The sequence below is a fragment of the Furipterus horrens genome, unplaced genomic scaffold (assembly GCF_987537825.1).
Source record: "Furipterus horrens unplaced genomic scaffold, mFurHor1.1.pri manual_scaffold_4, whole genome shotgun sequence".
NCBI lineage: Eukaryota > Metazoa > Chordata > Mammalia > Chiroptera > Furipteridae > Furipterus > Furipterus horrens.
The window spans coordinates 2,560,930-2,585,991 of record NW_028327174.1 but is presented as its reverse complement, the minus strand read 5'-3'; the positions used below and the strand labels follow the sequence as shown (position 1 = coordinate 2,585,991).

At 60.2% G+C, this 25,062-nt stretch overlaps 1 protein-coding gene across 1 annotated transcript in view; it reads left to right on the top strand.

Annotated features, from left to right (window-relative positions):
* Nucleotides 1-25,062, top strand: part of FBLN1 (fibulin 1) — a 64,619-nt gene that overhangs the window by 2,812 nt on the left and 36,745 nt on the right. The window contains exons 2-9 of the mRNA XM_090272264.1: nt 8,835-8,940; nt 11,578-11,710; nt 13,686-13,857; nt 17,666-17,725; nt 19,062-19,163; nt 19,715-19,852; nt 20,955-21,092; nt 24,766-24,909. Of these exons, the coding sequence (XP_090128390.1) occupies nt 8,835-8,940; nt 11,578-11,710; nt 13,686-13,857; nt 17,666-17,725; nt 19,062-19,163; nt 19,715-19,852; nt 20,955-21,092; nt 24,766-24,909 (993 nt within the window). The remainder of the gene's footprint in view (nt 1-8,834; nt 8,941-11,577; nt 11,711-13,685; nt 13,858-17,665; nt 17,726-19,061; nt 19,164-19,714; nt 19,853-20,954; nt 21,093-24,765; nt 24,910-25,062) is intronic.

Below are 25,062 nucleotides of genomic sequence, written 5' to 3'. Positions count from 1 at the left end.
CGGGGCACTGAACTGGCAGCTGTCAGATGCCAGCGCTATATTGGTAAAGGTCAAAGTGGCCACAGCCCGCCTTTTTGGGCATCCCGTCGCTAATGCCTGCTGAGGACCAGCTCTGTGCTGGACAGCATTCTAGGTCTTGGGATATAGCAGGGAAGGAGACAGACCTGGCCCTCTGCCTCTGGGGCTCATCCCCGGGGAGATCCAGAAAAAGCAAGCAATTACAAACCAACTCCAGCTGGCTGAGAGTCAGGGAAGACTTCCTGGAGGAAGCAGCATGCCAACTGGGGTGTGAGGAGCAGAAGGAGTTGGCTAGATTTGTGGGTAGAGTTGGGAGGAGGGCGTTCCATGCAGAGGGAATGGCATGGGCAAAGGCCCAGAAGCCAGAGAGAACATGGGACTTCCAGGAAGCTTACGGGAGTTCTACCCCGGCCTCGAGCTTGGGGAGGACCTCAGTACCAAGGGACGGACCCAGCCCCCCTTCCTTTCAGGGTGGGGTCAGTGAGAAGTGGGTGCTGTGCAGCTGTGTAGGTGAAATTTTAGGAAAATGTTCTAATAGGGTGTACAATTATTCTGCCAGTACATTTTATACAGTAAGAGTTTCCTTTGGCAAAACAGTGAATTATAACAAGTTCATTAGTAAATGCTTGCATGGGCTCTGTAGGGTTCCTTGTAATGATCTCAAAGGTGGCCACAGAACAAAACGGGGGTGGTGGGCACCCATGATGTCCATTTTCTTGGGATCAGAGACCCTGGCAGTGGGCGGGGGGGTGTTCAGGGAAGGGAGGGTGTGGCCTGGAGGCTAAGCGTCCTGTCCCGAGTCACCCAGCCGCAGCAGGCGTGGGGGCAGGCCGGCCCTGCCGTTCCGCCGGCCTGCCTCCTTGCACCCCAGCGCCGCCTCACTAGGGCGGGGGTCAGCAGGGAGCTGGGTGCCCCGGCTGCCCGCATGTTCCCGGGAGGGCCCTGCATGTGAAGGGGGTTCAGACACTGGTCCCAGTTCTCAAAGTGACCCGAGAGGGCTCACCCGACTCCCACCCTCTCTGCTTCTGTTGGCCCGAGTATGGGATGAAAACATGCTCTCCCCTCGGGAATTAGTATAACTGGACTGTCTTAACCTTGGTCACCCATTTAACCCGCTCACCAACGCTGCGGTGGAGGAGCTGTTATTGTCCCCACTTCACAGGCACGGAAACCAAGGCCCAGAGCAGGGAAGCAGTTTCCCCGGGACGACGTGGGTAGGAAGTAGGGGCCCAGGACGTGGGACCCCATGCTGCTAACCCCTTGGCTGGACGACACTTTACCCCACGAGTGAGGACTGAGTGTGGGAGAGGCATCTTGGGAAGAAGAGGCGTTTCCACACACAGGGGAGGTCCCAGAAGCAGGAGCCACAGCCTGGGCCTTTGAGGGGCGTGACAGGAGGTGACTGACCCCTGCAGTGACGACCCCTGTCTTGCTTGATCTCAGTGGCCTTGTGACGGCAGAAGGGCTGCTGGCTGGGGCGTCCAACCCAGGGTCCGGCCCGGCCGTGACTCCCTCAGGTGTGGCCTGAGGCCTGTGCTCCTTGCTGCCATCTGGGTGGGGCACAGGGGGACAGCTGGCTGTGGCCGCAGGAAGGGGCAGGGAGAGGCCTGGGCCTGCCCAGGTGGTGGGGGGCCGCCCCTCTCCCGGTGCCTCTTGGCCGTCCTGGGTCCCGGACGCAGCAGGGCGGGGCCGGTGTCTGGAGATCGGCCCTGGGACTTGTTCGGTCTTGTTCCTGCTTAATTCCTTGGGACTGAATTCCAAGTGGCCCTGCCAGAGGGCTGTGCTGACTGACGTGGCCGGGGGTGGGGGTGGGGACACTTCCGGGGAACCCCACAGGCTAGGGCACTGGTTACTCCTTCCTAAGGGCGAAGGCGCCCAGAGCCTCCTCTGCCCTTAGGGAAGGATTTATGATGTGTACGGTCACCCGGACTGCCAACTCCAGGCCACTCTGAGGGGACTCCACATAGACGGGGGCTGGGCCCTCTAGGGACGCAGTCCTGGTTAGTGATGAAGAACCAGCCTCTGGCTCCCGCGGCCCCAGGCTCTGTGATGGGTGCCCGAGGAGAATTTGGGAAGGCGTGATTTACCTGCCAGGATTCAGAAGATCGGCGTGTGCCGCTGGGGGGGGGGGGGGGGCTGAGCCGTGGTTAAGGCGGGCGGGGCCCAGCAGTCAGGCAGGGCCTTCAAAAGCAGGGTGCGGGCGGGGCTTTTCCTAAGCACACTGGGACGCCACTGGAGGATCTTGGGCAGGGGAGCGACATTATCTGACTTATGTTTCCAGAAGTGCCGTGTGGTGAACGGATTCTTGGGAGACGGGAGCCGGGGCAGAATAAGCCAGAGAGAGGTCCCCGCAGGGCTCGGGGCTCCAGGGGCCCTGGGAGGGTGGCAGCCAGGGGTCTGGATCTAGGGCGTTTGGGAGGGAGAGTGGCAGGACTTGCCCAGGGACAGGCGCAGAGGGTGTAGGGGAGGAGCAGCGTGCGCTGGCCCTGCCGTTGGGTGTGAGGGCCGGGTGGGGGGCGTCACTGATTGCTGAGCCAGGGAGGGCTGCGACGGTGGGAGGAATTAGTCGCATCCTGTTGGACGCCCAGGCAGGACCTGGGCAGGGGCGAGGTCAGGCTGCCGTCAGAAATGTGGGAGCCTGGGCCCACAGAGGCTGGGTGAGGCCACCCGGGGAGGCAGCGTGAGAGGGAGTCCTGGGCCTGAGCCCTGCGGGGCAAGTGGAGGAGGGAGAGGAGGGAGAAGCCGCCAGGGAGCTCCGTCTGCACAGTGTTCCCGTGCGCTGGGTAGGAGCCAGGGCGTTGGCAGGACCGGTTTTCAGGTGGAGGCTCTTAGAGTGTTCTCGCACTCCTGGGCGATCCCGTGTTTGTCCCGACCCTGCCTTCCCGGTGGCCCTGTCCCCTGCTGAAGTGAAACACGGGGAGCTTTGCTCCCTACATGCTTCTCACTTTTATCAATGCCCGTGCCCTCTCTGTGTCCTGGTCTTCACTGCTCTTGCCGTCACCCCATTGTGCCAGTGAGCCACCCAGGCACAGAGAGGCCAGGCCGTGTGCCTGCAGGCACACAGCAGCTGGGCGGCAGCACCAGGATTCAAACCTGGGCAGCGTGGCTCTCACATCGTATTCTCAAGAAGGGCACTGGACCACGTCATGTATCTTTCCAATGGAAAAGTCTTGATTTTTCTAAGTCCCACTTCAGGGGAAGCCACCGTTTCCTCCCACGTTTTATAGGGGGTGTGCATGCAGATTCTAATTCACGCCACCTCTGGGCTTGCTCCATGGCCTTGGGCAGCTTGCTTAACCCCTCCCTGCCCCCATCTCATAGAGCTGCTAGGGATACGTGAGGCCATTCGTGCATTTATTCCTTCCCGGACATTTAACGGGTGCCTGCTGGGGGCGGGCATGTGGGGCAGGGTGCAGGAGACAGAGCCTGCCTCCTGCGCCAAGTGCTCACATGGTTGATTATTTGTGCTGCGCGCTGGGAAGTGTGGGCTGCGGAGACCAGACAAGGGGAGAAATGTACCTGCCTGTGTTTATGTGTGTATGTGTGTGGGGGGGAGCTGTTTGGGAGGACTTCCTGGAGGAAGTGACCTCTGCACTGGCGTGGGTACGAATGAGCTAACCTGAGGAGAGGAGTAAACCCTGGTGTCCTGGCTTCCAAAAGCCAGGTGGGGTGCTGCGGAGACCTCGTGGGGCCGTGGGGCCGTCTGCAGGCCCGCTGGCCTCGGTCACAGGAGGTCACCGCCCGGGCCGGAGCTGCCCAGAGGGAGCAGTGTGGAGGATGCTTCTCCGTCCCTTCCCTTCCAGTCGGTTCTCTGTTCCAGACCGCTGGCCCTCTGGCAGCTGCTGGCTCACAGGGGCGGGAGCGCACTCGCCCAGGCCCTGCCTCTTCCTGGGGTGACCGGGTAGCCTGGAAGGCGGGGAGAGGGGTCTGTCCTCATGCTAGACCCTCAGAGCCTCAACCCAGTGACAGTTGCCTGCATCTCCCTCGCCCGTCTCCTTGAGGACAAGGTCCTGCCCCACAGTCAGAGCCCGGCGCACGGAGGGCGCTGTGAGGGGCGTTTGAACGTGCAGATGAGCTGGGACAGCACAGGGAGCCTGGGAACCCTCGCTGACCTCGGGTGGGGGGTGCCTCTTTCCTGAGGAGGCCGACGAGGTGGGGGGCCGGCCATCTGATGTTGTGCCGGCCTGGGGGGGCGAGTGTGACGCCGACAGACAGAATGTCCCCGCCTCACGGATGCCATTGCTAATGTCTGTATTTTACTTTGAGGGTTCTGGTTTTTTCTGTGGTCAGGCCCCGACGGTAGCCCTTTCCCGGGTTGCTGCGTTGGTCTTCCCAGCCTGTCTGCCCCCCCTTGTGACAGAGGAGGGTTCAGCGGAGGAGCTGGCTCCGGGCTGCGCGGTTCCCACCCACAGCGTTGCCTTCTCCTGCCGTGTTGGGGTCGCGGCTAACAAGATTTTGCAGAAGTTCCATTTGGGTTTCTATTTGGCATTCAGTGTGTGGCTCTAACCCACGCAGTCTCATTACAGAATAATGGGGCTTCTTAGAAGAGAGGGGCGTGATCTGAGAGGGAAGATTCCAGGCCCCACTTCTTTCTTCAGACCACGTACAGCCCGGCAGTTGGCGCGGCCAGGGAGCACTCGCCGGGTGTGGGGGCGGCCTGCATGGGGTCCCCCGCAGGGGTCCTCGTGGGCCTGGGTTGCCGAGAGCCGCTCAGACACAGCAAACCCCAGGGACAACGTGGGCCCCGGCCCGGGCTTTGTGTTTGAGTCTTTCCCTGGCCCGCGGCGCCCCCCTGCTGACCTCAGATGCTTGTCCTCACCTGAGTCAAGCTTGTTTATTAGGGTGGGGGACCAGAAAGCAGCGAAGGCCACTCTTGCTGTTCCTCTCGGAGACGCGTGCCGGGGTGGGACCCGCACTGGCTAGCTGTGCAGACTAAGAAAGGGGGCGGCGGCTCCGTTTGTTTGGGAACACAAATTGCTAGCGGATCTTTTCTTGGACGGGACACACCTGTCTTTTAAAGACCGGCCTGCTGCGGATGGTACCTTGGCTGCCATCTTGAGCGGTGACACCAGAGGACTGCGGCACATTCCCCTCTCTGCATCTGGCCCCTCCTGTCCCTGAAGCTCCGTTTCCTCTAATGGGCGGCGGGGGGGGGGGGGGGGGGCGCTATCTTTAGGACCAAGAGAATGACAGGTCTGGAGTCTCAGACTCACACCCTCCTGCTGAAATTCTAACCGGCCCTCATCTTGCTGGGGCTCCCGCCGGCGACTGCCCCTCAGGGTCACTCCATCTGCCCCTGACTGACTGATGACCTGGTAGAGGCCCTTTTGTAAGCAGCCTCTGCATTTCAAAGATGGTCTTGGGATCAGGCCCCTGGTTGAAGGCTCTGGCTGTGCTGTGTGGGGTCTCACTGTTTGTTCTGCGCACAGGAGTGCTGGGGACACAGGAGAAAAAGGCAGTCCTGTCCTGGAGGAGTGTCTGGCTCAGGGGGAGGCAGACGGGACAGCTTAGAGCTGCCAGGATCAAGCCTGGAGCCTGGCTTTGCTCTCGCGGCCCCTCTGGCTGTGTGGCTGTCACCTGATCTCTCTGAGCTGGAGTTTCCTTTATCTGCAAAGCGGGGAGCTAGTGACCTGGCCTCAGGGGCTTCTTGTCAGTGTGAGAATCTCTGTCCCACAGGGGCTCTCAGCACTGGTGAAGCGCCACAGCCACGGTGATGGCGGAGCGAGTCCGGGCTGGGACATCCCCGCTGAGCTGGGCAGTGTCTGGAGGTGACAGGGCTGGACAGAGCCGGACAGTCTAGAGCAGCGGTTCTCAACCTGTGGGTCGCGGCCCCTTTGGGGGTCAAATGACCCTTTCACAGGGGTCGCGTAAGACCATAGGAAAACACATATAATTACATATTATTTTTGTGATTCATCACTATGCTTTAATTATGTTCAATCTGTAACAATGAAAATACATCCTGCATATCAGATATTTACATTACGATTCATAACAGTAGAAAAATTACAGTTATGAAGTAGCAACGACAATAATTTTGTGGTTGGGGGTCCCCCAACATAAGGAACTGTATTACAGGGTCGCGGCATCAGGAAGGTTGGGAACCGCTGCTCTAGAGGGGTCGGAGCCCAGGCAGGACAGGGTCTGGGGTTTTGAGTGACAGCTGGGGCCAGGCGCTGGTGTCGGGAGGGGGAGACATTTGTGTTCAGCGACTTAACTGCATTCAGCTTCTTCTTTCCTAGTTATGTTTGAAGTCCAGGTTCCATACCGACAGCCACTGACGTGACAGTCCCGTGGCGGGTCCCTTGAGCTGTGCAGCGTGGAGGACAGTGGTGGGTAGAGACAGAGGAGGAACAGAGCCGGGCGCTGAGGGCAGATGGCTCCGGGAACCTGCCGGGGTGGTGAGCTGCTCAGTGGGGTCAGGGGCTCCAACCCCCATCCCCAAGCCCTGCAGAGGAACGTGACGCCACACAGGCCGCCCTGACTGTAAGCGGCAGCTCCCAGCGTGTCCCAGGTCGGTCCCTTGGCCCTGACCGGGAGCCCGCCAGCTCTGGCCGGTTAGCCCAGCCCCGGGCGGCTGCATGTCCTGGCTCCACACAAGCCCCTCGTCCCCGCTCCAGTCGCAGGGCTGGGGGAGCTATGGAGCAGGGACGCCTCAGTCACCGCGTGTATCAGGGACCGCGAAGGTTCCTCCCTGACCCTGCTCCTCCTCTCAGTGGCTCTGGCCTAAGGAAATGATGGCAACATTGGGAACAGAGTAAAGATGCTCGATTAGAGCTGTTTGCTCCTGATCGTGAAAATCTGAGATGACCTATGTCCTGGGAGACAGGGAGTAGGTGGGAAAGGATGCCGCTTCTGCTTGACAGTGTGATGCCATGTGCCTGGCTTGGGGGTGTGACAGTGGGTGAAAGGGGCCTTCTCTGCAGGCCATCGTGGGTTGGGCAATGATACAGATGTGACGCCCCGCCCGCATCACTCCCACACTGCCACCTTGTCATGTCCAGCCTGGCTGTGGTCCCCAGCAGTGGCCTCTCATGGGGCTGTGCAGGGACCTCCCCTGGTGGAGGAGGTGCCTCACCCCCAAGGAGGATGAGCCTCTGAGCCCACCCAGATGCAGCCCCCGGTGGCTTTGCTGTGCTTAGGTTCCAGCTTTGTGGCTGCTTGCATTCCAGGGACATCCTAGGACTTAGCGTTTTATTGTCCTGCTGAGAATGAGGTCCAAGGGCTCCAGACTCCCAGGCGAAATCATTTCCAAGTGTTTCCCCAGCTCAGGGCACCCAGTGCTCGCCCTGCTGAGCCGCCATGGGCACCCGACTCTCTGCGGCTTGCATTTCTCAGAGGCCGAAGGGGGCTTCAGGGCTTGGGAGACCCTGCACCCCACGACGGAGCCGTGACTCCCCCTACCTCTCCTGGGTAACAGCAAGCAGGTCTTCTTTGTCCCTTGAACATAATCAAGCTGCTGTTGACTGGAAGGCACTGTGTGCTCAGGACTCTTTAAGCTTCGTTCCTCTTCTCAGCAACTGCCAAGGCATCTTTAACCCCGTCTTAGTGCCTCGGAGGCTGCGGCCCAGGGAGGTGCAGGAGTCTGCCCAGGGTCACAGAGCAAGAAAGCGCTAGAGCTGGGAGTGGAGCGCACGTCTGCCACTGCTGTGTGACAGCTCCGTGCCGGGTGCGAAGGATGGGAGACAGGCCAGCTCTCAGGACCCTTGTGCTTGGGAGGGTGAGGCGGACGGAGGGCTGGAAAACGGTGAGCATGCTCCGCGTAGGCCCGGCTGGCGGCAGGGGGGCTCAGGAGGCCTGGGGGGAGCAAGGCCGGAGGTGGGGTGAACGGGGAGCCGGGATGGCCGTGTATGGGGAAGGCCTCGGTGTCAGGCCACGTGGCCGGTTCCCATCCTGGGGGTGAACCACGGCTCCATGTTGTCTGACAGATAAGGTCCTGTGGTTTGTGAATGCTTTTTCCTATGATGATTTGGAGCAAGAAGGGAGGAGTGGGAGCATCTGAGGTCCCCGTGACCGCTGGCTGTCCCTCTGGATGGCTCTCCTGCTGTGGTGCCGGGAGCCCCGTGACGCCAGTTTTATCTGAACCGCAGCCCACGCTGGCTCTCCCACGTTCACCAGCCGGCACCGGTGTGATGCAGACTGACGCCCCTCTAACACGCGGCTGCGCAGGCTGAAGGAGAGGGCAGGACTCGGCCCTTTCCTTCCCGCCGAGGCCGCGTGCTGCGTCGTAGGACCCAGCTCCATCCTCTCCTCGCGCCTGGCAAGCCCTGCGTGTGCCCCCTCCCTGGTGTGCGCCCCACACTCGCCAGGCAGGGTCGCCCCTCAGTGGGAGCCATCCTCCGTTGTCCCACTTTGTGGCACCAGCACCTCCTGGACTCCCCCGTTCTGCCTCGGTCAGCGTCTTTCTTGCGTCTGGACCGTGAAGGCACGGTCCCCTGGCTGGGCAGGGTCCATGTTTGCATGTCCAGGGGGTGGCCACAGCAGGGGCTCAGCGGGGTGAGCGTGACCCCCATGCTGAGCGGCAGCCCCTTCAGACATGCAGCCGGCAGACAACGGCTGAGGTTCCAAGGCCTTCCTAGAAGGGAGTGGCTGTCGCTCCCGGCCAGGGTCCCTGTGAGTTTTCAGTGCGAGTTGTCGGGCCACTAAAAGGGATGGCCTTTCAGACAGACCACTGGACACCCAAGGGAGGGGGCCTCCAGAGGGTGCAGCGGGAGGGGGGCCCTGGGCCAGCGGACGGGCAGGGCACGTCCAGGGGACCTCATGCGGGGTAAGTGGGGCGTCGCTCGTCACTAGTCCCCTCTTCTCTTCCTGCACAGTGGGCGCAGATGTCCCCGTGGAGGCCTGCTGCGCAGACGGTCACCGGATGGCCACTCAGCACAGAGACTGCTCGCTGCCCTACGCCTCGGAGTCCCAGGAGTGCAGGTACGTTTGCGGTGGCCGTCCTGGTGCCAGGATGTGTCCCTTTACACGGAAGTGCAGGAGGAAGGGACTGAGTGTGCCAGTCCTCCCCGGGCTGCGGCGGGTGTGGTGGGCAGGCGACCTGGCTTCTTTCGGCTCCAGGGCCCCCGGACTGTCCTGTGACTGGGGGACACCGTCCCCTTCACTGGGCCGCACGCATGAAGGTCTGGGGGTGCAGCTCCCTGTGCTGCAGCTCAGCACTGTGGCCAAGTCACTTCCCTCCTAACAGAAAGGGGGGTCATATGGGGGATGATGAGATCACGTGACTGCGGGTGCTTTGCAAATAAAGGCGAGATCAGACCCCAGCACCAGAGCAGAGAACCCCAGACGGTGGCCCACCTTCCACAGTGGCCAACACCTACACCCCTGTTCTTACTCTTCTCCCTGAATGGGGACCAGCTCCCCCACAGTCTGGCGAGAATAGAAGCTGAGAGTAAGAAATGAGGGTTGTCACCATAAAGGTAATAGCAAGCCTTTAGGAGGCACCTGCTCTGTGCTGTGCATGGGGTGCTCATTGTCCCCTTTAACCCGCTGCTCCCCCGTTACTCAGATGGGGAGACTGAGCTTTCCCGTACCCACAGCCGGCAGGTGCTGGCGTCGGGGTGCAACGCCGGGTCCAGGGGAGCAAGTGTCAGGGAGGCGAGGGTACGCGGCTGGCGCCGTTCACCCCTCTGCCCCGAGCCGAGTCCAAGTGGCACGGACGTGAGGCGCCGTGGGCTGCCAGGAGGATGCCACCCGGGGAAGAACGTTGGGGAAGGCTCGCCGGTCTCAGTCTGGAGCCCCGCGTGCTGTCTGCCGGCCACGGCAGACGATGCCAATCTTAATTTCAGAAATTCTTCAAAAGTCAAAAGCCGCATAGACCGAACAAAGGGAGGGAAAACGGGCCACGTGGATTGTTTGAATTGACCGGGAGGCCGTGGGGGCGGATGTAGGGAGCGTCTGAGGGGTGGGGCTGGGGTCCTGGCCCCCGCGTGGGGCTGGGGTGGGAAGGCCTCAGGTCCGCAGGCGGCCTGTTTACTGACCCTGCTGACAGGCAGCCTGGCCCCCAGCCCCCCAGGCCGGGTTTCTGGCTGTGGGACCTGAGCTGACTGCCAGTCTCAGCTTCCCCAAGCGTGAAGGGAGACCCCCTCATGGTTGTGATGACGATCAGCAGTGAGGGGACGAGGCCCCACGCAGCCCAGCCCGGGCTCCTCCCTGCACCCGCCCCACCAGCAGAGCCTGGCAGCTGCCCCGTGCAGCCCACTGGGTGTGGGAGGCCGCTCCTTCCTCCAGACCATTCCTGTCCCGTCCCTGAAGCCTCCACGCAGGCCTGGCCCACACGGGGGCCACAGCCAACGTTTGTTTTCATTGTAAAAAATGCACAAAACTAATGCCATCGCCGTCACCATTTACAAGTGGACAGTTCAGTACCTTCCCGTCACACGACCATCACCACCGTCTCCAGAACTTTCTCACCTTCCCGAACTGACTCTGTCCCCATGAAACACCAACCCCTGCTTCCCAGCCCAGCCCCCGGCGACCGCCATCCCACTTCCTGTCCCTGTGACCCTGATTCCTCCGGGTCCCTCGCAGAAGGGAGCCCCGCAGTATCGGGCTGCTCTCACCGAGCAGGACACGCGTGCTCGGGGTCCGTCCGCGCTGCAGCGTGTGCCGGAGCTTCCTGCCTTTTTAAGGCTCAGGGACACTCTGCTGTGTCCCGCCGTGCAGGGGGACGTACAAGATCCTGTCTGAGCCACTGCTTTCACTTCTTTAGGGTCCCGACCCTGAAGCGGAGCTGCCGGGTCCTCCGGCAGTTCTGTTTCTAACGTTCTGAGGTGCCTCTGCGCTGGCTGCACTGTTCTGTGTCCCCAGCAGCGGGGCCCGGGGCTCTGGGCTCCCCGCGCCCCGGCCAGGGCTTGTCTTTTGTGCAACCACTAGTTTTGATCAGTGGGTGCGCATCGGCTGGTTGCTCATCCTGACAGTTTATGAAGTGCCTGTCATTGGCAAGGCCACCCGGAGCCCGAGCAGACAGACAGCCCAGCCCAGAGCTCGAGGGCAATTCTGGGAAACACCTGGGAAGTGGGGAGGGGTGCAGAGCCCCACATGGTGGGGGGTGCGAGAAAGGGCGGGCTGGGGGCTGCTGCCCTAGGGCAGGGGTGTCCTGGCTGGCAGCACAGGGAGAGTGGGGGGGCCCGACCCTCCCTGGACGGACACAGCTCAGGCGGCTCCTCCTGCCCTTGGTGGCTTCGGCCAAAGTCAGGGTCATTGAGGGTCTGGTGGGAGCCGCACACGTGACTCACAGATACCTCCTGCTCTCCTGCCTGCCTGAGGGGCCGGACTGCACCTCTGTGGAGCTACTTCCTCTGAGTCGGGAAAATGGGCATGAGGCGGGAACATTTTGTGGGTGAGGCTCGGCGCTCGGAGAGGGGCATCGGGGCTCTGGTGGCACGCCTGGGCCTCCGGATCCCGCCGCAGACACCGCCCTGCGTCTAGCCCCTCTGACATGGACCAGACACCGGCTGTGCGCCAGGCGTGCTGCGTGTCTGCGCGTGTCTGTGGGTGGGAAGGCCCCTCCGCGGAGCCTCGGCCCCCTGCCCACCCGCCCCCGCCCCCCGCCCGCAGGATGGTACAGGAGCAGTGCTGCCACAGCCAGCTGGAGGAGCTGCACTGCGCCGCCGGCATCAACCTGGCCAGCGAGCGGGACGGCTGCGGCGGGCCCCCCGGCAACGCCAGCCTCGAGGCCACGTTCGTGAGGGTGAGCGCTGTCCTGCCGCGGCGGCCGGGTGCTTTCCCCCCCCGAGGCCATCAACAGGCCCCCTGTCCTTCTGAGCAGCAGGGGGGGCCCGGTCCGGGAGGGAGGAGGGACCAGTCAAGTCTCCCCGCCCCCTCCAGTGTGACCAGTGAGCCCTGGACAGCCCCCCAGGCCCAGGTCAAACGTGGGGAGACACGGATAGAGAGACTCAGGCTTGCCCAGGGGACTTCCTGTCCCGGGGCTTCATGCAGGAGCACAGAGGTCAGAGCGGGAGGTCACCTGGGTGCAGGGCACTCAGAACCCTCTTCTCAGTTCAAGGCAGGCGCCCCCACCCCGCTCAGGAGGCCCTTGAGGGTCTCCGCACCCAGGCTAGTCAGAGCCCAGAGCTCAGAACGGACCCACCAAGGCCTCCGGTAACACGGCCGTCCTTACGACCCTAGAAGAGAACACCGAGGTGCGGAGAGGTCCCCGTTCCCAGGTGGCCTCTCAGGGCCACCAGGGAGGGGTCTGGCGAGGCAGAGCTGGGCGTGGCTCCATCAGACCCTGAGAGTCCTGTGCTGAGCATAAGCGGGGCCATGACGCAAAGCGTGTGGGGACTCGGTCTGGGCCAGGCCGCCTGGCCCCCCGCCGCAGGTCTGCACCCCCGCTTGGCTGTCAGAGCTCAGACAGCATGCCCAGGTCCAAAACCCACAAATCAACTAACAGATGTCCGGGCTGTGCCTGCCCCGCCCCTGCAGAGGGTGGGCCGAGGGGCTGGCTCCGAGCTCAGGTTTGGGCTGTCTCCCCGGTCAGCTGGGCGTCTGTTGGAGGTGCCCAGGATGGAAACAAGTTCCCTGGAAAAGATTTCCTGTCCCCAGCTAGGGAGGCACTGGGTCATTCCAAGGAGCCAGATTCAGGGTGCGGTCTGGATTCCGAGAGGGGCTGCGACCCCCCAGATGGGGATGGGGGAGGTTTCACGGGGAGAAGCTGAGGCACCAGCGCCCCCCTGCCCCCCCCCCCCGCCTTTATGTGCTCTCGTGGGAGGAGGTTTCCGGCCTGAGGGAGCTGGTGGGGTGGTCTGGTCAAAGGTGGGCGCAGAGCCAGCCCCCTGAACGTTCCGTGACCGCCCCCTGGGCAGGGCTGGGGCTCGGCCGACACCGTCTGCCTGGCAGACAGCTCTGCCGTGCCGCCAGACTGGAGAGGAAGGGAGGTTCAGGAAAACCCTGGAACATTCTAGCGGGAGTGCAAACAGGTCCTCTGGGAGACGAGTGCTCTGTGTTTCCGGGAAGGATGGCAAACACCTCCGCGCTGGCAGCAGAGGCCGCGCACTGCGCTGGTGGCAGGCCCGTCAGCTCCGCAGACACGGAAGCCAGCCTCGCCTCCCGGCTCCCGCCGTGGGCCTTCTGGGCAGTCTGGGCTCTCCTCGGGGCAATGAATACTGCAAAGGCTTTTCATATGCCAGGGTGAACGTTGTCCTCAGGACTCAGGTGTGACTTGTGGGAGCGCAGGGGCCCAGGTGACAGGCAGCGACCCTGTCCCTTACCTGATGGCTTGTCTTAAGGATCCTCTGCTTTTCAAATGCACGATCCAATTCCTGCCACCCGACGCACCCTAACGGGGGCGGGAGAGCGGGGTGCGCGGCAGAGAAACCTTAGACCCCCACGAGAAGCGGAGCCTCGGGAGCTCCTGCGTGGCCCTGACAGGGTCCCTCCCATAGCTGCGCCTTCCTGGAGGCATGTGACCGGGCAGGGTGGGGACACCGAGGGGCCAGGGAACACGTGCTGGGCGCAAGCCCTTCCAGGGTTCCTTTAAAAGTGGGGCCTGTGGGATTTGCGGCTCGGCGTGCTTCGCTGTTTAACTGCCCCCATTTGGAAGAGGTGGGTAAGACGAGCCCGGGCCGTCACCGCCGGGGAGCGTGGGCCTGGGGGCATCAGAGAGGCCCGTGGGCCCCGCTGTGTCGTTGCCTGACTCCTCCTCCTGGGGCCCCGGCTGTTTGCAGAGATGCTGCCACTGCTGCCTGCTGGGGAGGGCGGCCCAGGCCAAGGGCCAGAGCTGCGAGTACAGCCTCATGGTCGGCTACCAGTGCGGCCTGGTCTTCCGGGCCTGCTGCGTCAAGGGCCAGGAGACCGCGGACTTCGCCCCCGCAGACAACGGGGAGCTCCAGGAAACAGGTAATGGCCCTCTTCCCTTCCCGCTCGGCAGGGCGTTAGTCAGGGTTACCCAGAGACGCAGAAGCGATAGCACGTGCAGTTATGTGGAGAGAGAGCGCTTTATGTTAAGGGACTGGCTCATGCGCTGGCGGGCGCTGGCAGTCTAACCGCAGGCCGGGCCGGCAGGGCTCAGAGCTGCGGGCCTTCTGCCGGCAGAACCCCTCCATGCTTGGGGGGTGGAGGGGGCAGTCTCTCTCCTCCGTCGTTCACCTGATCAGACAGGGCCCGCCCATGCTATGGAGGGCAATCTGCTTTCCTGAAAGTCTGCTTATTTGAACATTAATCTCATCTAAAAACACCAGCCCAGAGCTTCCCAGACAAGTGTTTGATCAAATATCTGGGTGTCATGGCCCCCTCATGTTGACACATAAAATTAACCATCACAAGCAGGGCCAGCATGCACATATACTGCCGTTTGGGAAGAACCGTGCTGGGGCATGTCCTGGCTGTTCCCTTTCTTCAGACTGGGAGGCCCGGGCTGGGGAAGTGCAGGCTCGGGGTTCGTTGTCCAGCAGGGGTAGCGGGCCGGCTGGCTCCCCCCGGATGCTCCTGAAATCCTGGTGAGACATTCTAGCTGCAGAGTAGTTTCACGTCTGTCACTGCATCTGAAGCCTGCTGCCCTGGAGTGAGACTGAGGGCTTGGGGTCTGGGCTCTGACACATCAGGTCCATGTCCCTGTCATAACATGTATTGTCGGCAGGCTGATCTACCGAGCCCTCAGTCCCCTCCTCGGTGAAACGGGGAACGTTACCGTCCTCCTGCATGCGGTCCCTGGGAGGATTACGTGGGCGAACTCGTACAAAGTGGCGCAGTGCCTTGCTCCGTAAACACTTGCTGTCACCGTTCTGCCCTGTCCCTCCAACGGCCCTGGGCAGAGTGGGTGGCTGGCCTTGCCCTTGTTTCACGGGGCACAAGGTCACACAGAGGAGGGAGAACGCCCGCGTTCTGCCGGCGCCTTCTCCCTGGGAGCCTACGACGCGGGACAAGAGACTGCAGGCGCCGCTCGCTAGGAGCAGGCTGCACTCTTTCAAAGAACAGATACTTCCTTAGGGGGTGAGCGACCCCAAGAGCAGCTTCAAGAGAGCTCCCTGCTGTGTGTCCGCCCGTTCTGTCTCCCCACTGTCCGTTTGTCTGGAGCCAGATAAATCCTGAAGCCTTCAGGCAGCGTGCGGTTCTGTGGTTTGGGAAACTTCGCGGCCGTCGCCATGGTCTCTCCCCTTACGCAGGGGCTTCCTGTGACTGGAAATGACCCTGGGAGACTTGAGGAGCCTGCGTGACTCTGGCCCCTTTCATTCTCACTCTGGGCTCCACGCCCCCCCTCCCCCCACCCCCCGGCCCATTAAAGCTGGGTCAGGCGCAGGCCAGCTTGGGAAGGAAGAGCTCGCAGACCTGCGGTCTCTCTCAGGTCCCCCATCGCTGTGGCTTTTTGACCCCAGTGGCTTCACGGTTTTGGAGCAAATGGACCAGTTTATCATTTTTCATTTTTAACGTCTGATTTAATGCCCCACAGACGCCCTGGGGCGGATTTCTGCTATCTCGGTCGTAAAGAGGGGCTGGAACCCCATCCTGACTCCCTCCTGGACTTTTGAAATCAGAGATGACATTTTTACATTAAACAAACCCAAACTCTTTACCCTGCTGGAGAATTCCTCCCGCGTCTCTGGGGAGGACTTCAGTTGATTTATGTCCTGTTTCAATAATGATCTCTGGGCTTTTCTGCCGCTCCAGATGTCTTATTTCTTCCCCGTCCTTTGTTGGCTTCAGTCCTTGGCCCGAGCTCTCCTCTCCCGCCCTTCCTCTCCCTCAGTCACAGCCGCGCCTCCCTCCCTCCGTTAATGTGGATTGGGGGTCCACTGTGTGCAAAACTGATATAAATATATATGAGCATTTGTTAGAGTCAGTCACGACTGTTCAATCTAAACTTAAAAATCAGGGCTCTTAGGTCTGTTTCCTTAACTTAGTTTTTCTAGTCATTGTTTGTAGTCTATGTTATCAAAGTCTATTGGTCTAAGATGGAGGAAGGAGCCCTGCTCCTTCCCTGCGGGGAGTCTGGGTTGAACCACGCTGGGCATGTCCTGGCTGTTCCCGTTCTACAGATTGGTGCCCCAGGAGGCTGGGGAGGTTGGGGTCCCTCTTCTAGCAGGGGTAGCAGACTTGCTGGCTCCCACAGAATGCCCTGGAAATCTCAATGACCTCATCTCCCAGCTGAGAGAGAGTTCCTCATGAGTCGTCCTGGCCTCGTCCAAAGACCCCTTTGGGCGATGGGATCTGGACATCCTGGCTAGTCCCTGGCACATGGGAGGGACCTGCTCTTTGCCGGGATTGAAGGCAACAACTGAATAAAATGTCCCTAAATTAGTACCATGAGTAAAGGTGGCCCCTAACCTACAAGACACAATTCTGCCCTAAAGCTCTTTTGCTGAGTTCCTCCCCAGGTGGAAGGAATTCTTTCGAGGCCCTCACTATTTTAACAGCCCCGGAGAAAGAACGCCTTGTGCAGAGTTAGAATGTGTAAGTTGTGTTATATTGAATTTTATAGCAGAGCTACTGATACATTTCTTCTTACTGATGGCTGTCGTTCCGGTGGGCGCTACCACGTGCTCCCCGTGGGCGTTTAGAGGGTCCAGGAAGGCAGGACCAGAGCCGCTCAGGGCAACAGATCACTGTTGCTCTTGGTAGGAGACAGAGTGGCTTCTACGAGGCCACAGCCCTTTGCAGACGTCTTTCTGTCCCTTTGGATCTATGCTTTGCCACCCCTGTGGTTGCAATTGCCACTGAATTGCAGGTGACTTGCGATCACCGTCATTTTGTCTGGGGGAAGGGTCCTCGACCTCAGAGGGCCTGGTTTTCAAGTATTTCTAGAGTCTCCCCACCCTAGGCGACAGCCAGGGCAGTTCAAAAGCCTAACCCGTTCCCCTGACGCCGGAACTGCTAGCGGGACGCCACCCCATTAAATCGGGGCCTGGGCGCGCACACGGTCTCTAGCCCACCGCCCACCTGCATCTTCTACCGAGAGGGGGTCCTGGTCCGTGCCGAGTGCTGACCCTCGGTGCAGACACGCACACACCTTTGTGGAGGGGATCGAGTGCATATTAATGACAGGCCTTAAACTGAGCTTTGCAGGCAGACTGTAAAATAAGGGCATTCATTTTCTGGGACTGCTGTCATAAAATAGCGCAGCCTGGGGCCTTAAACAACAGACGTGTATGGTCTCGCCGTCTGTGGGCCCGCTCCTGTGTCCCCCCCCCCCCCCCCCCCCCGCCTTGTAGAAGGATGGTCACTGGATTCGGGCCCACCCTCACGTGCTCATCCTAACTTGATCATCGGCAAAGCCCCTCCTCCAGGGAGGCCCACTCACGGGGGCTGGCAGTTAGGGCTTCAGCATCTTCTGGGGGGGACACAGTTCAACCCCCAGCAGCGCGTGTCTGCCAGGTGCGTCGCTGTCGGTGGAGGGTGTGATTGACTTACAGCGGGCCGGGCCTGCCTTTGCTGAGATATGCAAGTCATTTGGACAACACTCTGCATTAAGTGGGTAATTCCAGGCCCTGGAGCTGATGCGTCTCTGTTATAACAGCTCTTTTAGAGACTTAACTGCATTTATGAGTGTCATTCCCTTTTCCAAAAGGATCAAATGAGCCCTGAGCTGTTAGGAATTGCACATATGGGCGTTCCTGCCCGATACTCCCAAGAAGACGAACTGTTCAGTGTCTTCTGAGAAGGTGGGTCGCTGCGTGTGCATAAACATGTCTTTGCCTGTCTTGCCCCGTAGCCAAGATTTCTGACATGGAGGAAGAGCAGGAGGACCCGTACCTGAATGACCGCTGCCGAGGTGAGACCCGGCTCTCCTCCAGGGCCCTTGGGGAGTCAGTGAAGGAAAGTCCGCTCGGGAGCTTGCCCTCAGGGGCTCCTGGAAACTGCCCTCTGGCTGGGAGTCAGCTATAAATCATTCTCTCTGTCCTGCCTGCACTCCTGGGCTCTGCCCTCCCCTCTCCCCCTCATGGGGGCCTGGTGGGCGAGGACAGGAGAAGGTGGGTGAAGCTGGGCTTGGAGAAGGAGCCGTGTGGGCAGCTCGTGTTAAAAATCCTGCCCCACAGTGTCCGCCTGAATGAGACCCAGCTCCCAGGCTCTATGAATGGGGAACACAGCTTCCCCGGGGCAGGGACGTGCGTGTTATTTGACTTTGCGTCCTGGCACCCCCCTGAGCCATTGGTGATATCAGCTCAGGAGACCTTTGCCAATTTAGAGTCAGTAGGCCCTGCAGGGTTTGTTTTCTGACGTGATAAAAGTTTAGGTCTCTTTTGGGGAACATGCTGGCCTGCTTAGACTATCAGGCCAGCAGCCGGCCCTGTGATTGGGGCGTTAATTAGAGAGCCCGTTTAATCACCAAATGGTGTGTGTTGTTGGTGCTCAGTGATAGCACGAGCCTGGGCTGGGGCCGGGGGGCCAGAGAGCCCAGGAAGCCTCCTCGCCTGCTCCGGGCAGGCATGGGAGGGTCTCCCTGGGGGCCGGGGTGGCTGGGTTGCAGTGGGTGAGGATGGGTAGCTGGAAGGTAGGGTTGCAGGGGGGTTTGGGGCAGCGGGAGCCGAGAGCGAGGGAGGAAGAGGCTGGAGAACCGGGTGGGCCCCCAGGCACTGGGCAGCAGACCGTACCCAGTAGGATCCTTACCTGGGTGTCCTGACGAGATTTGCTTTCCGGGCATCATGCAGGCTGCCCTGCAGGGGCGTGGCTGGAGGGGTGGCTGGGCCGCCCCAGGCGCTGGGCTGGGTGAGCTTGTGGCCCGGCCTGAGGACGTGGTCGGCGGGGCAGGCCAGCGGGCGGCCTGAGAGAGATGTGAGGGGAAGAGGAGGCCCACGTGGCCTGGTACCGCGATGACCGCGCCTGGTGGCAGCGCCACACTCTTGCCTGCCTGGCCCCTTCCGGCTCTGTGGGAGCCCCAGAGCTTGCCCTGTGTACGCCCGATGTGCAGAGCAGGGCTGGGGCCTGGAGTAGCAGTGCTGGGTGCCCAGAGCCAGACCCAGGGGTCTCCCGTGGGCTCAGCCTGGGGGGCCTGCCTTTCTGTGTCAGCCCTCCCTGAGGCCATTTTCTCGGGCCCAGTCCCAAGAGCACGGGAAACGCCTAAGTCTGGCGTGCACCTGGCCTTGGGCTCACGCTTGCTCTGATTGCAGGCGGCGGGCCCTGCAAACAGCAGTGCCGGGACACGGGCAAGGATGTCATCTGCTCCTGCTTTGTGGGCTACCAGCTGATGCCCGATGGCTTCTCCTGTGAAGGTAAATGTCACCGTGTCCTGGGGACAGTTTGACAGCAGGTCGCTGCACTTGGGAGTGTCTACCTCTACCTGAGACACCCAGGCAGGTCCCACTTTGCACAACTCAGGACCCCGGTCATGGGTGGGCGACCCAGGCCTGGCTGTCCAGCGTCCCGCGGAGTCTGAGCACAGGCTGTCCTCCAGGATATGAACCCTGTGCTGGGAACGCGGCTCGGGCTCGGGGCCTGCTGAGTAACCCCAGATACGTCTCTCAGCCCCCACGGCCTCCTCGCGAGATGGGGAGACGGAGGAAGGGATAGCCCCTTCTAGGGTTCTTAAGGGTGACATGACTCCAGTCTGGCCTGGCTCTTTGCTTGGGAGCAGTTGTCCTGAAACGCATCAGGGGAGAAAAGCCATCGCTTTGATCCCACGGGGCGTGCCCAGGGCTCCAGTCCAGTGCACAGTCCGGATCTGCAGCACTGGGGACGCGCCAGGCGCCAGGGACCCAGCCGCTCTGCCTCCTGATAAAGTGTCCTTGTGCCAGTAACCCCTACGTTGGTGTGTCTCTCCTAGATGTCAATGAATGCATCACGGGCAGACACACCTGCCGGTTCGGAGAGTCCTGTATCAATACCATGGGCTCTTTCCGCTGCCAGAGGGACAGCAGCTGTGGCACTGGCTATGAGCTCATGGAGAACAATGACTGCAAAGGTAGGACACCGTCCGTGCCGGAAGCCCTCCCATCCCCAGGGCTGGGGGTGTGGTGGGAGGGGCGGCTGTGGGCTCCCCGGGTTTGGGCCCCGTGGTGCTGCGCACCCCCGTGGCCTTCCCTTCCCTACCTGAACACTGAACCAATGACGTCGCCCTTGGGGCTTCTGAAAAGGCTCAGAGCGTGATCACTTAACAGCAAGACCAGGGGTGAATTTCAGGGCTCACATGTGCTTGTTCCAAAATATATAGACATATATATATAAATATATATATCCTTTGCACGACAGCTGCTTTCCCTCTGATTCCGGGCTCCCTTGAAGTTCAAAGCGCCCTTCCACTGCATGAAAACACGACACTTCTGGCTGCCGGCCCTCCCCTGCCAAGCCGTAGATGTTATTTGGCAGATGAGGCTTTGATGAGGCTCTGGTAGAACGGAGTTCTGTCCCAAGTGTTTCCAGCCCTTCAGACGACAGACCACTTTTGTAAAAACGTTGGTTGAATGATGAGGGCAGCTCAAAGGCAAGGCACACCCTCCTGACGTCTGGGGGCTTTGGACAGGCTCAGCCCGCCCTGGCCCCGGGGACGCGCTGGGTGGTTTGGACTCAGGGCGCAGGGGCCTGGCAACTGAGTCTATGCTTTTGAACATCTGACAGCTCGGAACTTCAAGGGAAGGGCAGCCAGTGCTCAGATCATGACAGTCACCATTGTTCCTGTTTGTAATATTGTGACAACTTCAGGGTGGATGAGTTTATAGAGACTGTGTTTATGGCCATGAAGATCATTGCTTTATGATCTAAACAAAACATGCACATAGCCTAAAATGGAACAAAAAAGACCCGTATTGCCAGGAAAATGCCTGGGTTATTTATTATATAGCAGATCATTGACTTCCTACGAGCCTTGGGGAAAAAGTCAGTGTTTTAAGTCTTGGCTAATTTGGGCCCTTTTGCATGTGACCTCTCTGTGGAAATGTTTTGGGTTATAGTCTGAGTAATGAGCATTAAAAAAAAAAAAGAAAACAGCTTTGTTGTGATTTTAAACTGTTGTGAGATGCTTCTGGCAGGACTCTTGCTAACAATTTCCTTTTTTTATGACGTACCAGATATTGACGAGTGTGAGAGTGGTATTCATAACTGCCTCCCCGATTTTATCTGTCAGAATACTCTGGGATCCTTCCGCTGCCGGCCCAAGCTTCAGTGCACGAGCGGCTTTATACAAGATGCTCTAGGCAACTGTATTGGTAAGACACTGCCGCCAGCTACCGGGGCCACCGGGCCGGGTGCACGGCCCCTCTAGAGTAGGGGCTCACAGCGTGTAGGACAGCGGCCGGCCAGCTTTCTCCGTAAAGGGCCGGATCGCACCTCTGTCAGGTGGCTGTTCAGCGTCCGCAGACACGTCAACAAACGGGCAGGGCTGTGTCTCCGTAAAACTTTATTGACTAAAACCATCAGCAGGCTGGCCTTGGCCCCAGGGCTGTATTTTAGTTTAGCAACTCCTGGTTTAAACCAAAGAACTTGAGTTTCAGAGTCGGACGCCTGGTTTTGAACTCTGTGACCCAAGGTAATTTCCCTCCTCCGAACCTGGATGTTCTTCCCTGCAGAAGGGGAATGAATAGTCATTGTATCTGGCTGGAGGCAAAAGGCTCAAACCAGGTGACAGCGAAGCATCTGGTATATAAAGATTTGTCTTATAAGATGATCTGTATTAGCAGTCAAGTTCATTGCCGCAGCTAAAATGGTGGTTGCAGGGGGTTGGGGGTCAGGGTTCAAGGGCACAGGGTTTCAGCTGGAGAAAACGAGGACGCTCTGTGTGGGGGCGGTGGGGGCAGTTGCCCCATGGTGCTGATGCACTTAATGCCACCCGTCTGCAAGCTTAAAAACGGTGGAGGTACATTTTATGTCACGTAAATTTCACAATAGAAAACTACCGTGTTGCTATTGAAGACCAGTGGGAAGTGAAAGACGGTCCCATGTGAACTTGGTGCAAGTGGGACGCATGGGTGAGCGGACCTTTTGTTGAACTACCCCAGGATACTTATTTATTTGTTTGTAGAGAGGGGAGAGAGAGAAACATTAATGAGTGGTTGTCTCTGATGTGACTCCCAACTGGGACCAGCCCACAATCCAGCTATGGGCCCTGACTGGGAATCGAACCGGCGACCCTTTGGTTCGCAGGCTGGCACTCAGTCCACTGAGCCACAGCAGCCAGGGCTCACCCCAGGACAGTTAAAGACGAATAGAACAGCCATCCTTCAGACCTCACCTGAGCCCACCCCCAGTCTTTGTTTCTAAAGCTTCCCTTTCATCCTGTGGTGGAGGCGCCTGAGCTGTGGGGACTCTGGCCGCTGTGTTTGGCCAGCCCTGCAGCCGTCACTGAGGGGGTGGGAGTAAGCAGGAGGCTCCTGCTCTCCCAGGGCTGGGCGGGGAGGAGGGTCGTGCCCAGCCCTGCTGCATACGGGCAAGGGGCTCCGGGGGAGGCTGGCATCTGCTGGGGACGAAACCCTGATTCGTGGCAAAACGAAACCCATTTCCACAAAGCAGGGCGTTTGCAAGTCTCAGCTTAGCCCTGGTTTTCCCTCTGCGGGTGCAGCACCGTCCAGGGGGACGCACAGAGCAGTGGGAAGGGACAGGCCCCTCCGTGGCCTCCCGTCGATGGGGGAGAGCCCAGGCAAAACCTCGCAGGAGCCCCGGGCCCGGGCGGTGGGCTGAGGTCAGCCCGCGAGGACTACTGATTCTGAGGGGCCTCCCAAGCTAAACGTCAGCTCTCAGCGGTGGCATCATCTCGGCCCTGGAGGGGGTCTCTCTTCGTGGGCACATAATCCTTGCCGCCAAGTTCACGATTCTTTTAAAAATTATTTTTATTGAAAATGTTATATACATCTTTATTTACCAAAAAGCAAACAAAAAGCTTCTCTGCTCAGTGGTGTCTGTGTTCTTTGGGCTCCTCAGTTGTACCGGGAGCGGGGACATCGCCCAGGCTGCTCCGTAAAAGCTCGTGCGTGGGCACCCCAAGGCAGAGCTCTGCCTGCAGGACCATGCAGAGGGTGGGACAGGCTCCTGGAAAGCAGAGGCCTCTTTCCCTCTTACAAAGCGGAGAGCGTTCTGGGTCACCGGGGGCCCCGAGCCTCACATCTTCATTGGATTTCCGTTCTCTTCCAGTCCCCACCACGTGCTCACCATCCTCCTTTCTGCTTAGCCGGGAGGAGGGCGTGGGCCAGTGCAGGCTTCCCACGCGCTGATCCACATGGACCCCAACGGTCAGGGACCCTGGGCCCCGGGCAGCAAAGGGTTCCGTCGTCATCGGGTTAAAGTGAACGGGCCCTTTACAGCTGGGCTTGCCCGGGGTTTCCCACGCGAGCCCCTGACAGGGAGAGATTGTATGATGCGTCCCTGAACTCCTCAGACCTTTTCTGCTTATTTGTTCTTTGTTTCTTTACTCTCCCATTCCTTCGTTCTTTTATTCGCTCATTGATCTGGTGAAGCTCACAGGCTGGGGGGCTCCCCTCTCTGAGGCCCATGACGTGTTGAGGGGCACCCGTGTTCCACGGCACAGAGTTTGGGGACTATAGCTCTTACTGGGGAGCACGAGGCTCAGAGAGGAGGGAGCAATGCGTAGCTAAGCCCGCATTTATCCTTGACTCCGGGCAGAGCCTGTAAGCCCTTCCTGCGGAGGGCTAGGTAGCGACCATCAGCTTCGCGTGCTGTGGGGTCCCTGCTGTGGCCCTGAAAGCCGCCTCACGTGGTGCATAAAGGAATGCGCTATGCTCCAATAAACCAGATTGACAAAAGCAGTGTGGGGGTGGGGGACCCTGGCCCCAGACCTGCGTGGGCCCCGACTCCCACCCTGAGCTGGGGAGTTTCCTATTCGTAAAACGCAGGTAACATCGTGGCCTGCCTACCTGCAGGCTGGCTGTGCGGGGCCAGGGCAGCAGCCGACAAAAGGCTTCTGTAACCTGTGACGTGCTGGGCCCGCTCCAAGGGGGTCGACGCTGGTGGGCAGAGGGGGCCGGCGCATTCCTCTCTCTGACGGGGGTGGGCGTGCTGGGGGGCGAAGGATGGCTGGGCCCTCTCTTGGCCTTCAGTTCAGGGGCCCTTGACTGTCACTCTCTTCTCTTTGTCCCCACAGATGCTCTGTAAGTGTCTGTCTGAATAGGTGACTCTTAAAAGCTTGTGTCCTTTTAGGGGACCCCCCGGTGGGAAGTCCGGTCTCTGGTCTTGCACCGATCTGAGTGTGAGGAGCGAACTGATGAGGAGCCCAGCGCTGCTGGTTTACTGGCCCACACTCGCGGGGTGGGTGCAGGCCATCACAGGCGAGCGCCCCGCGGTCCTGTGTCGGAGGCGTGTCCTCAGGGAGGGAGGCCCCTTCCCGCCGGCCCGGGTCAGCGAAGGCTCTGAGGCCGGACAGGAGGTGTCCATGTGGAGGTGGCACTGAGCTGGGCGTTGAAAGAGACATGTTACTCTGGCCGGACGGCTCGGTTTGTTGGAGCATCATCCTGTACATCAAAAAGTTGTGGGTTCGATTCCTGGTCAGGGCTCAGACCTAGATTACAGGTTCGCTCGCCAGTCGGGGTGTGTACAGGAGGCAACCAGTTGATAATTTCTCACATTGATGTTTCTCTCTCTCTCTCAAATCAACAAACGTATCTGCAGGTGAGGTAAGTAAGTAAAGAAACGGATAAACGGGGCGTGTTTGCCAGGCAGACAAGGGAGACGGCTTCCCAGACACAGGGGCCGTGTGGACAGGGCCCCGCAGCTGCAGGCGTGCCGTTGGGCCGGAGCCGGGCCGGGCGAGGGCACCCGAGCCCCCCCTGTGTTCTGCAGAGAGGAGGGGCGCAAGGTTTCTGGGCGCTGTGCTCGCTGGTGTTAGGAAGCGCTCCGTGGGTAACCACCGCGTCTCTGTTTCCCCTGCTGCAGATATCAATGAGTGTTTGAGTCTCAGCCCCACGTGCCCCGTGGGGCACACGTGCATCAACACGGAGGGCTCCTACACGTGCCAGAAGAACGTGCCCAACTGTGGCCGTGGTTACCATCTCAACGAGGAGGGGACCCGCTGTGTGGGTAGGTATGAAACAAGGAAACCAATCGGCAGTGGACTTTCCCTGCTCTTGGCACGACCCTTCCTGCTGGGGAGGGGGCGTAGGTCCCGGAGGCAGGCCGTTCCCCCTGCCCGTCCATCCTGGTGTTGATCTCCACGTGGAGGCCTTTACGGCC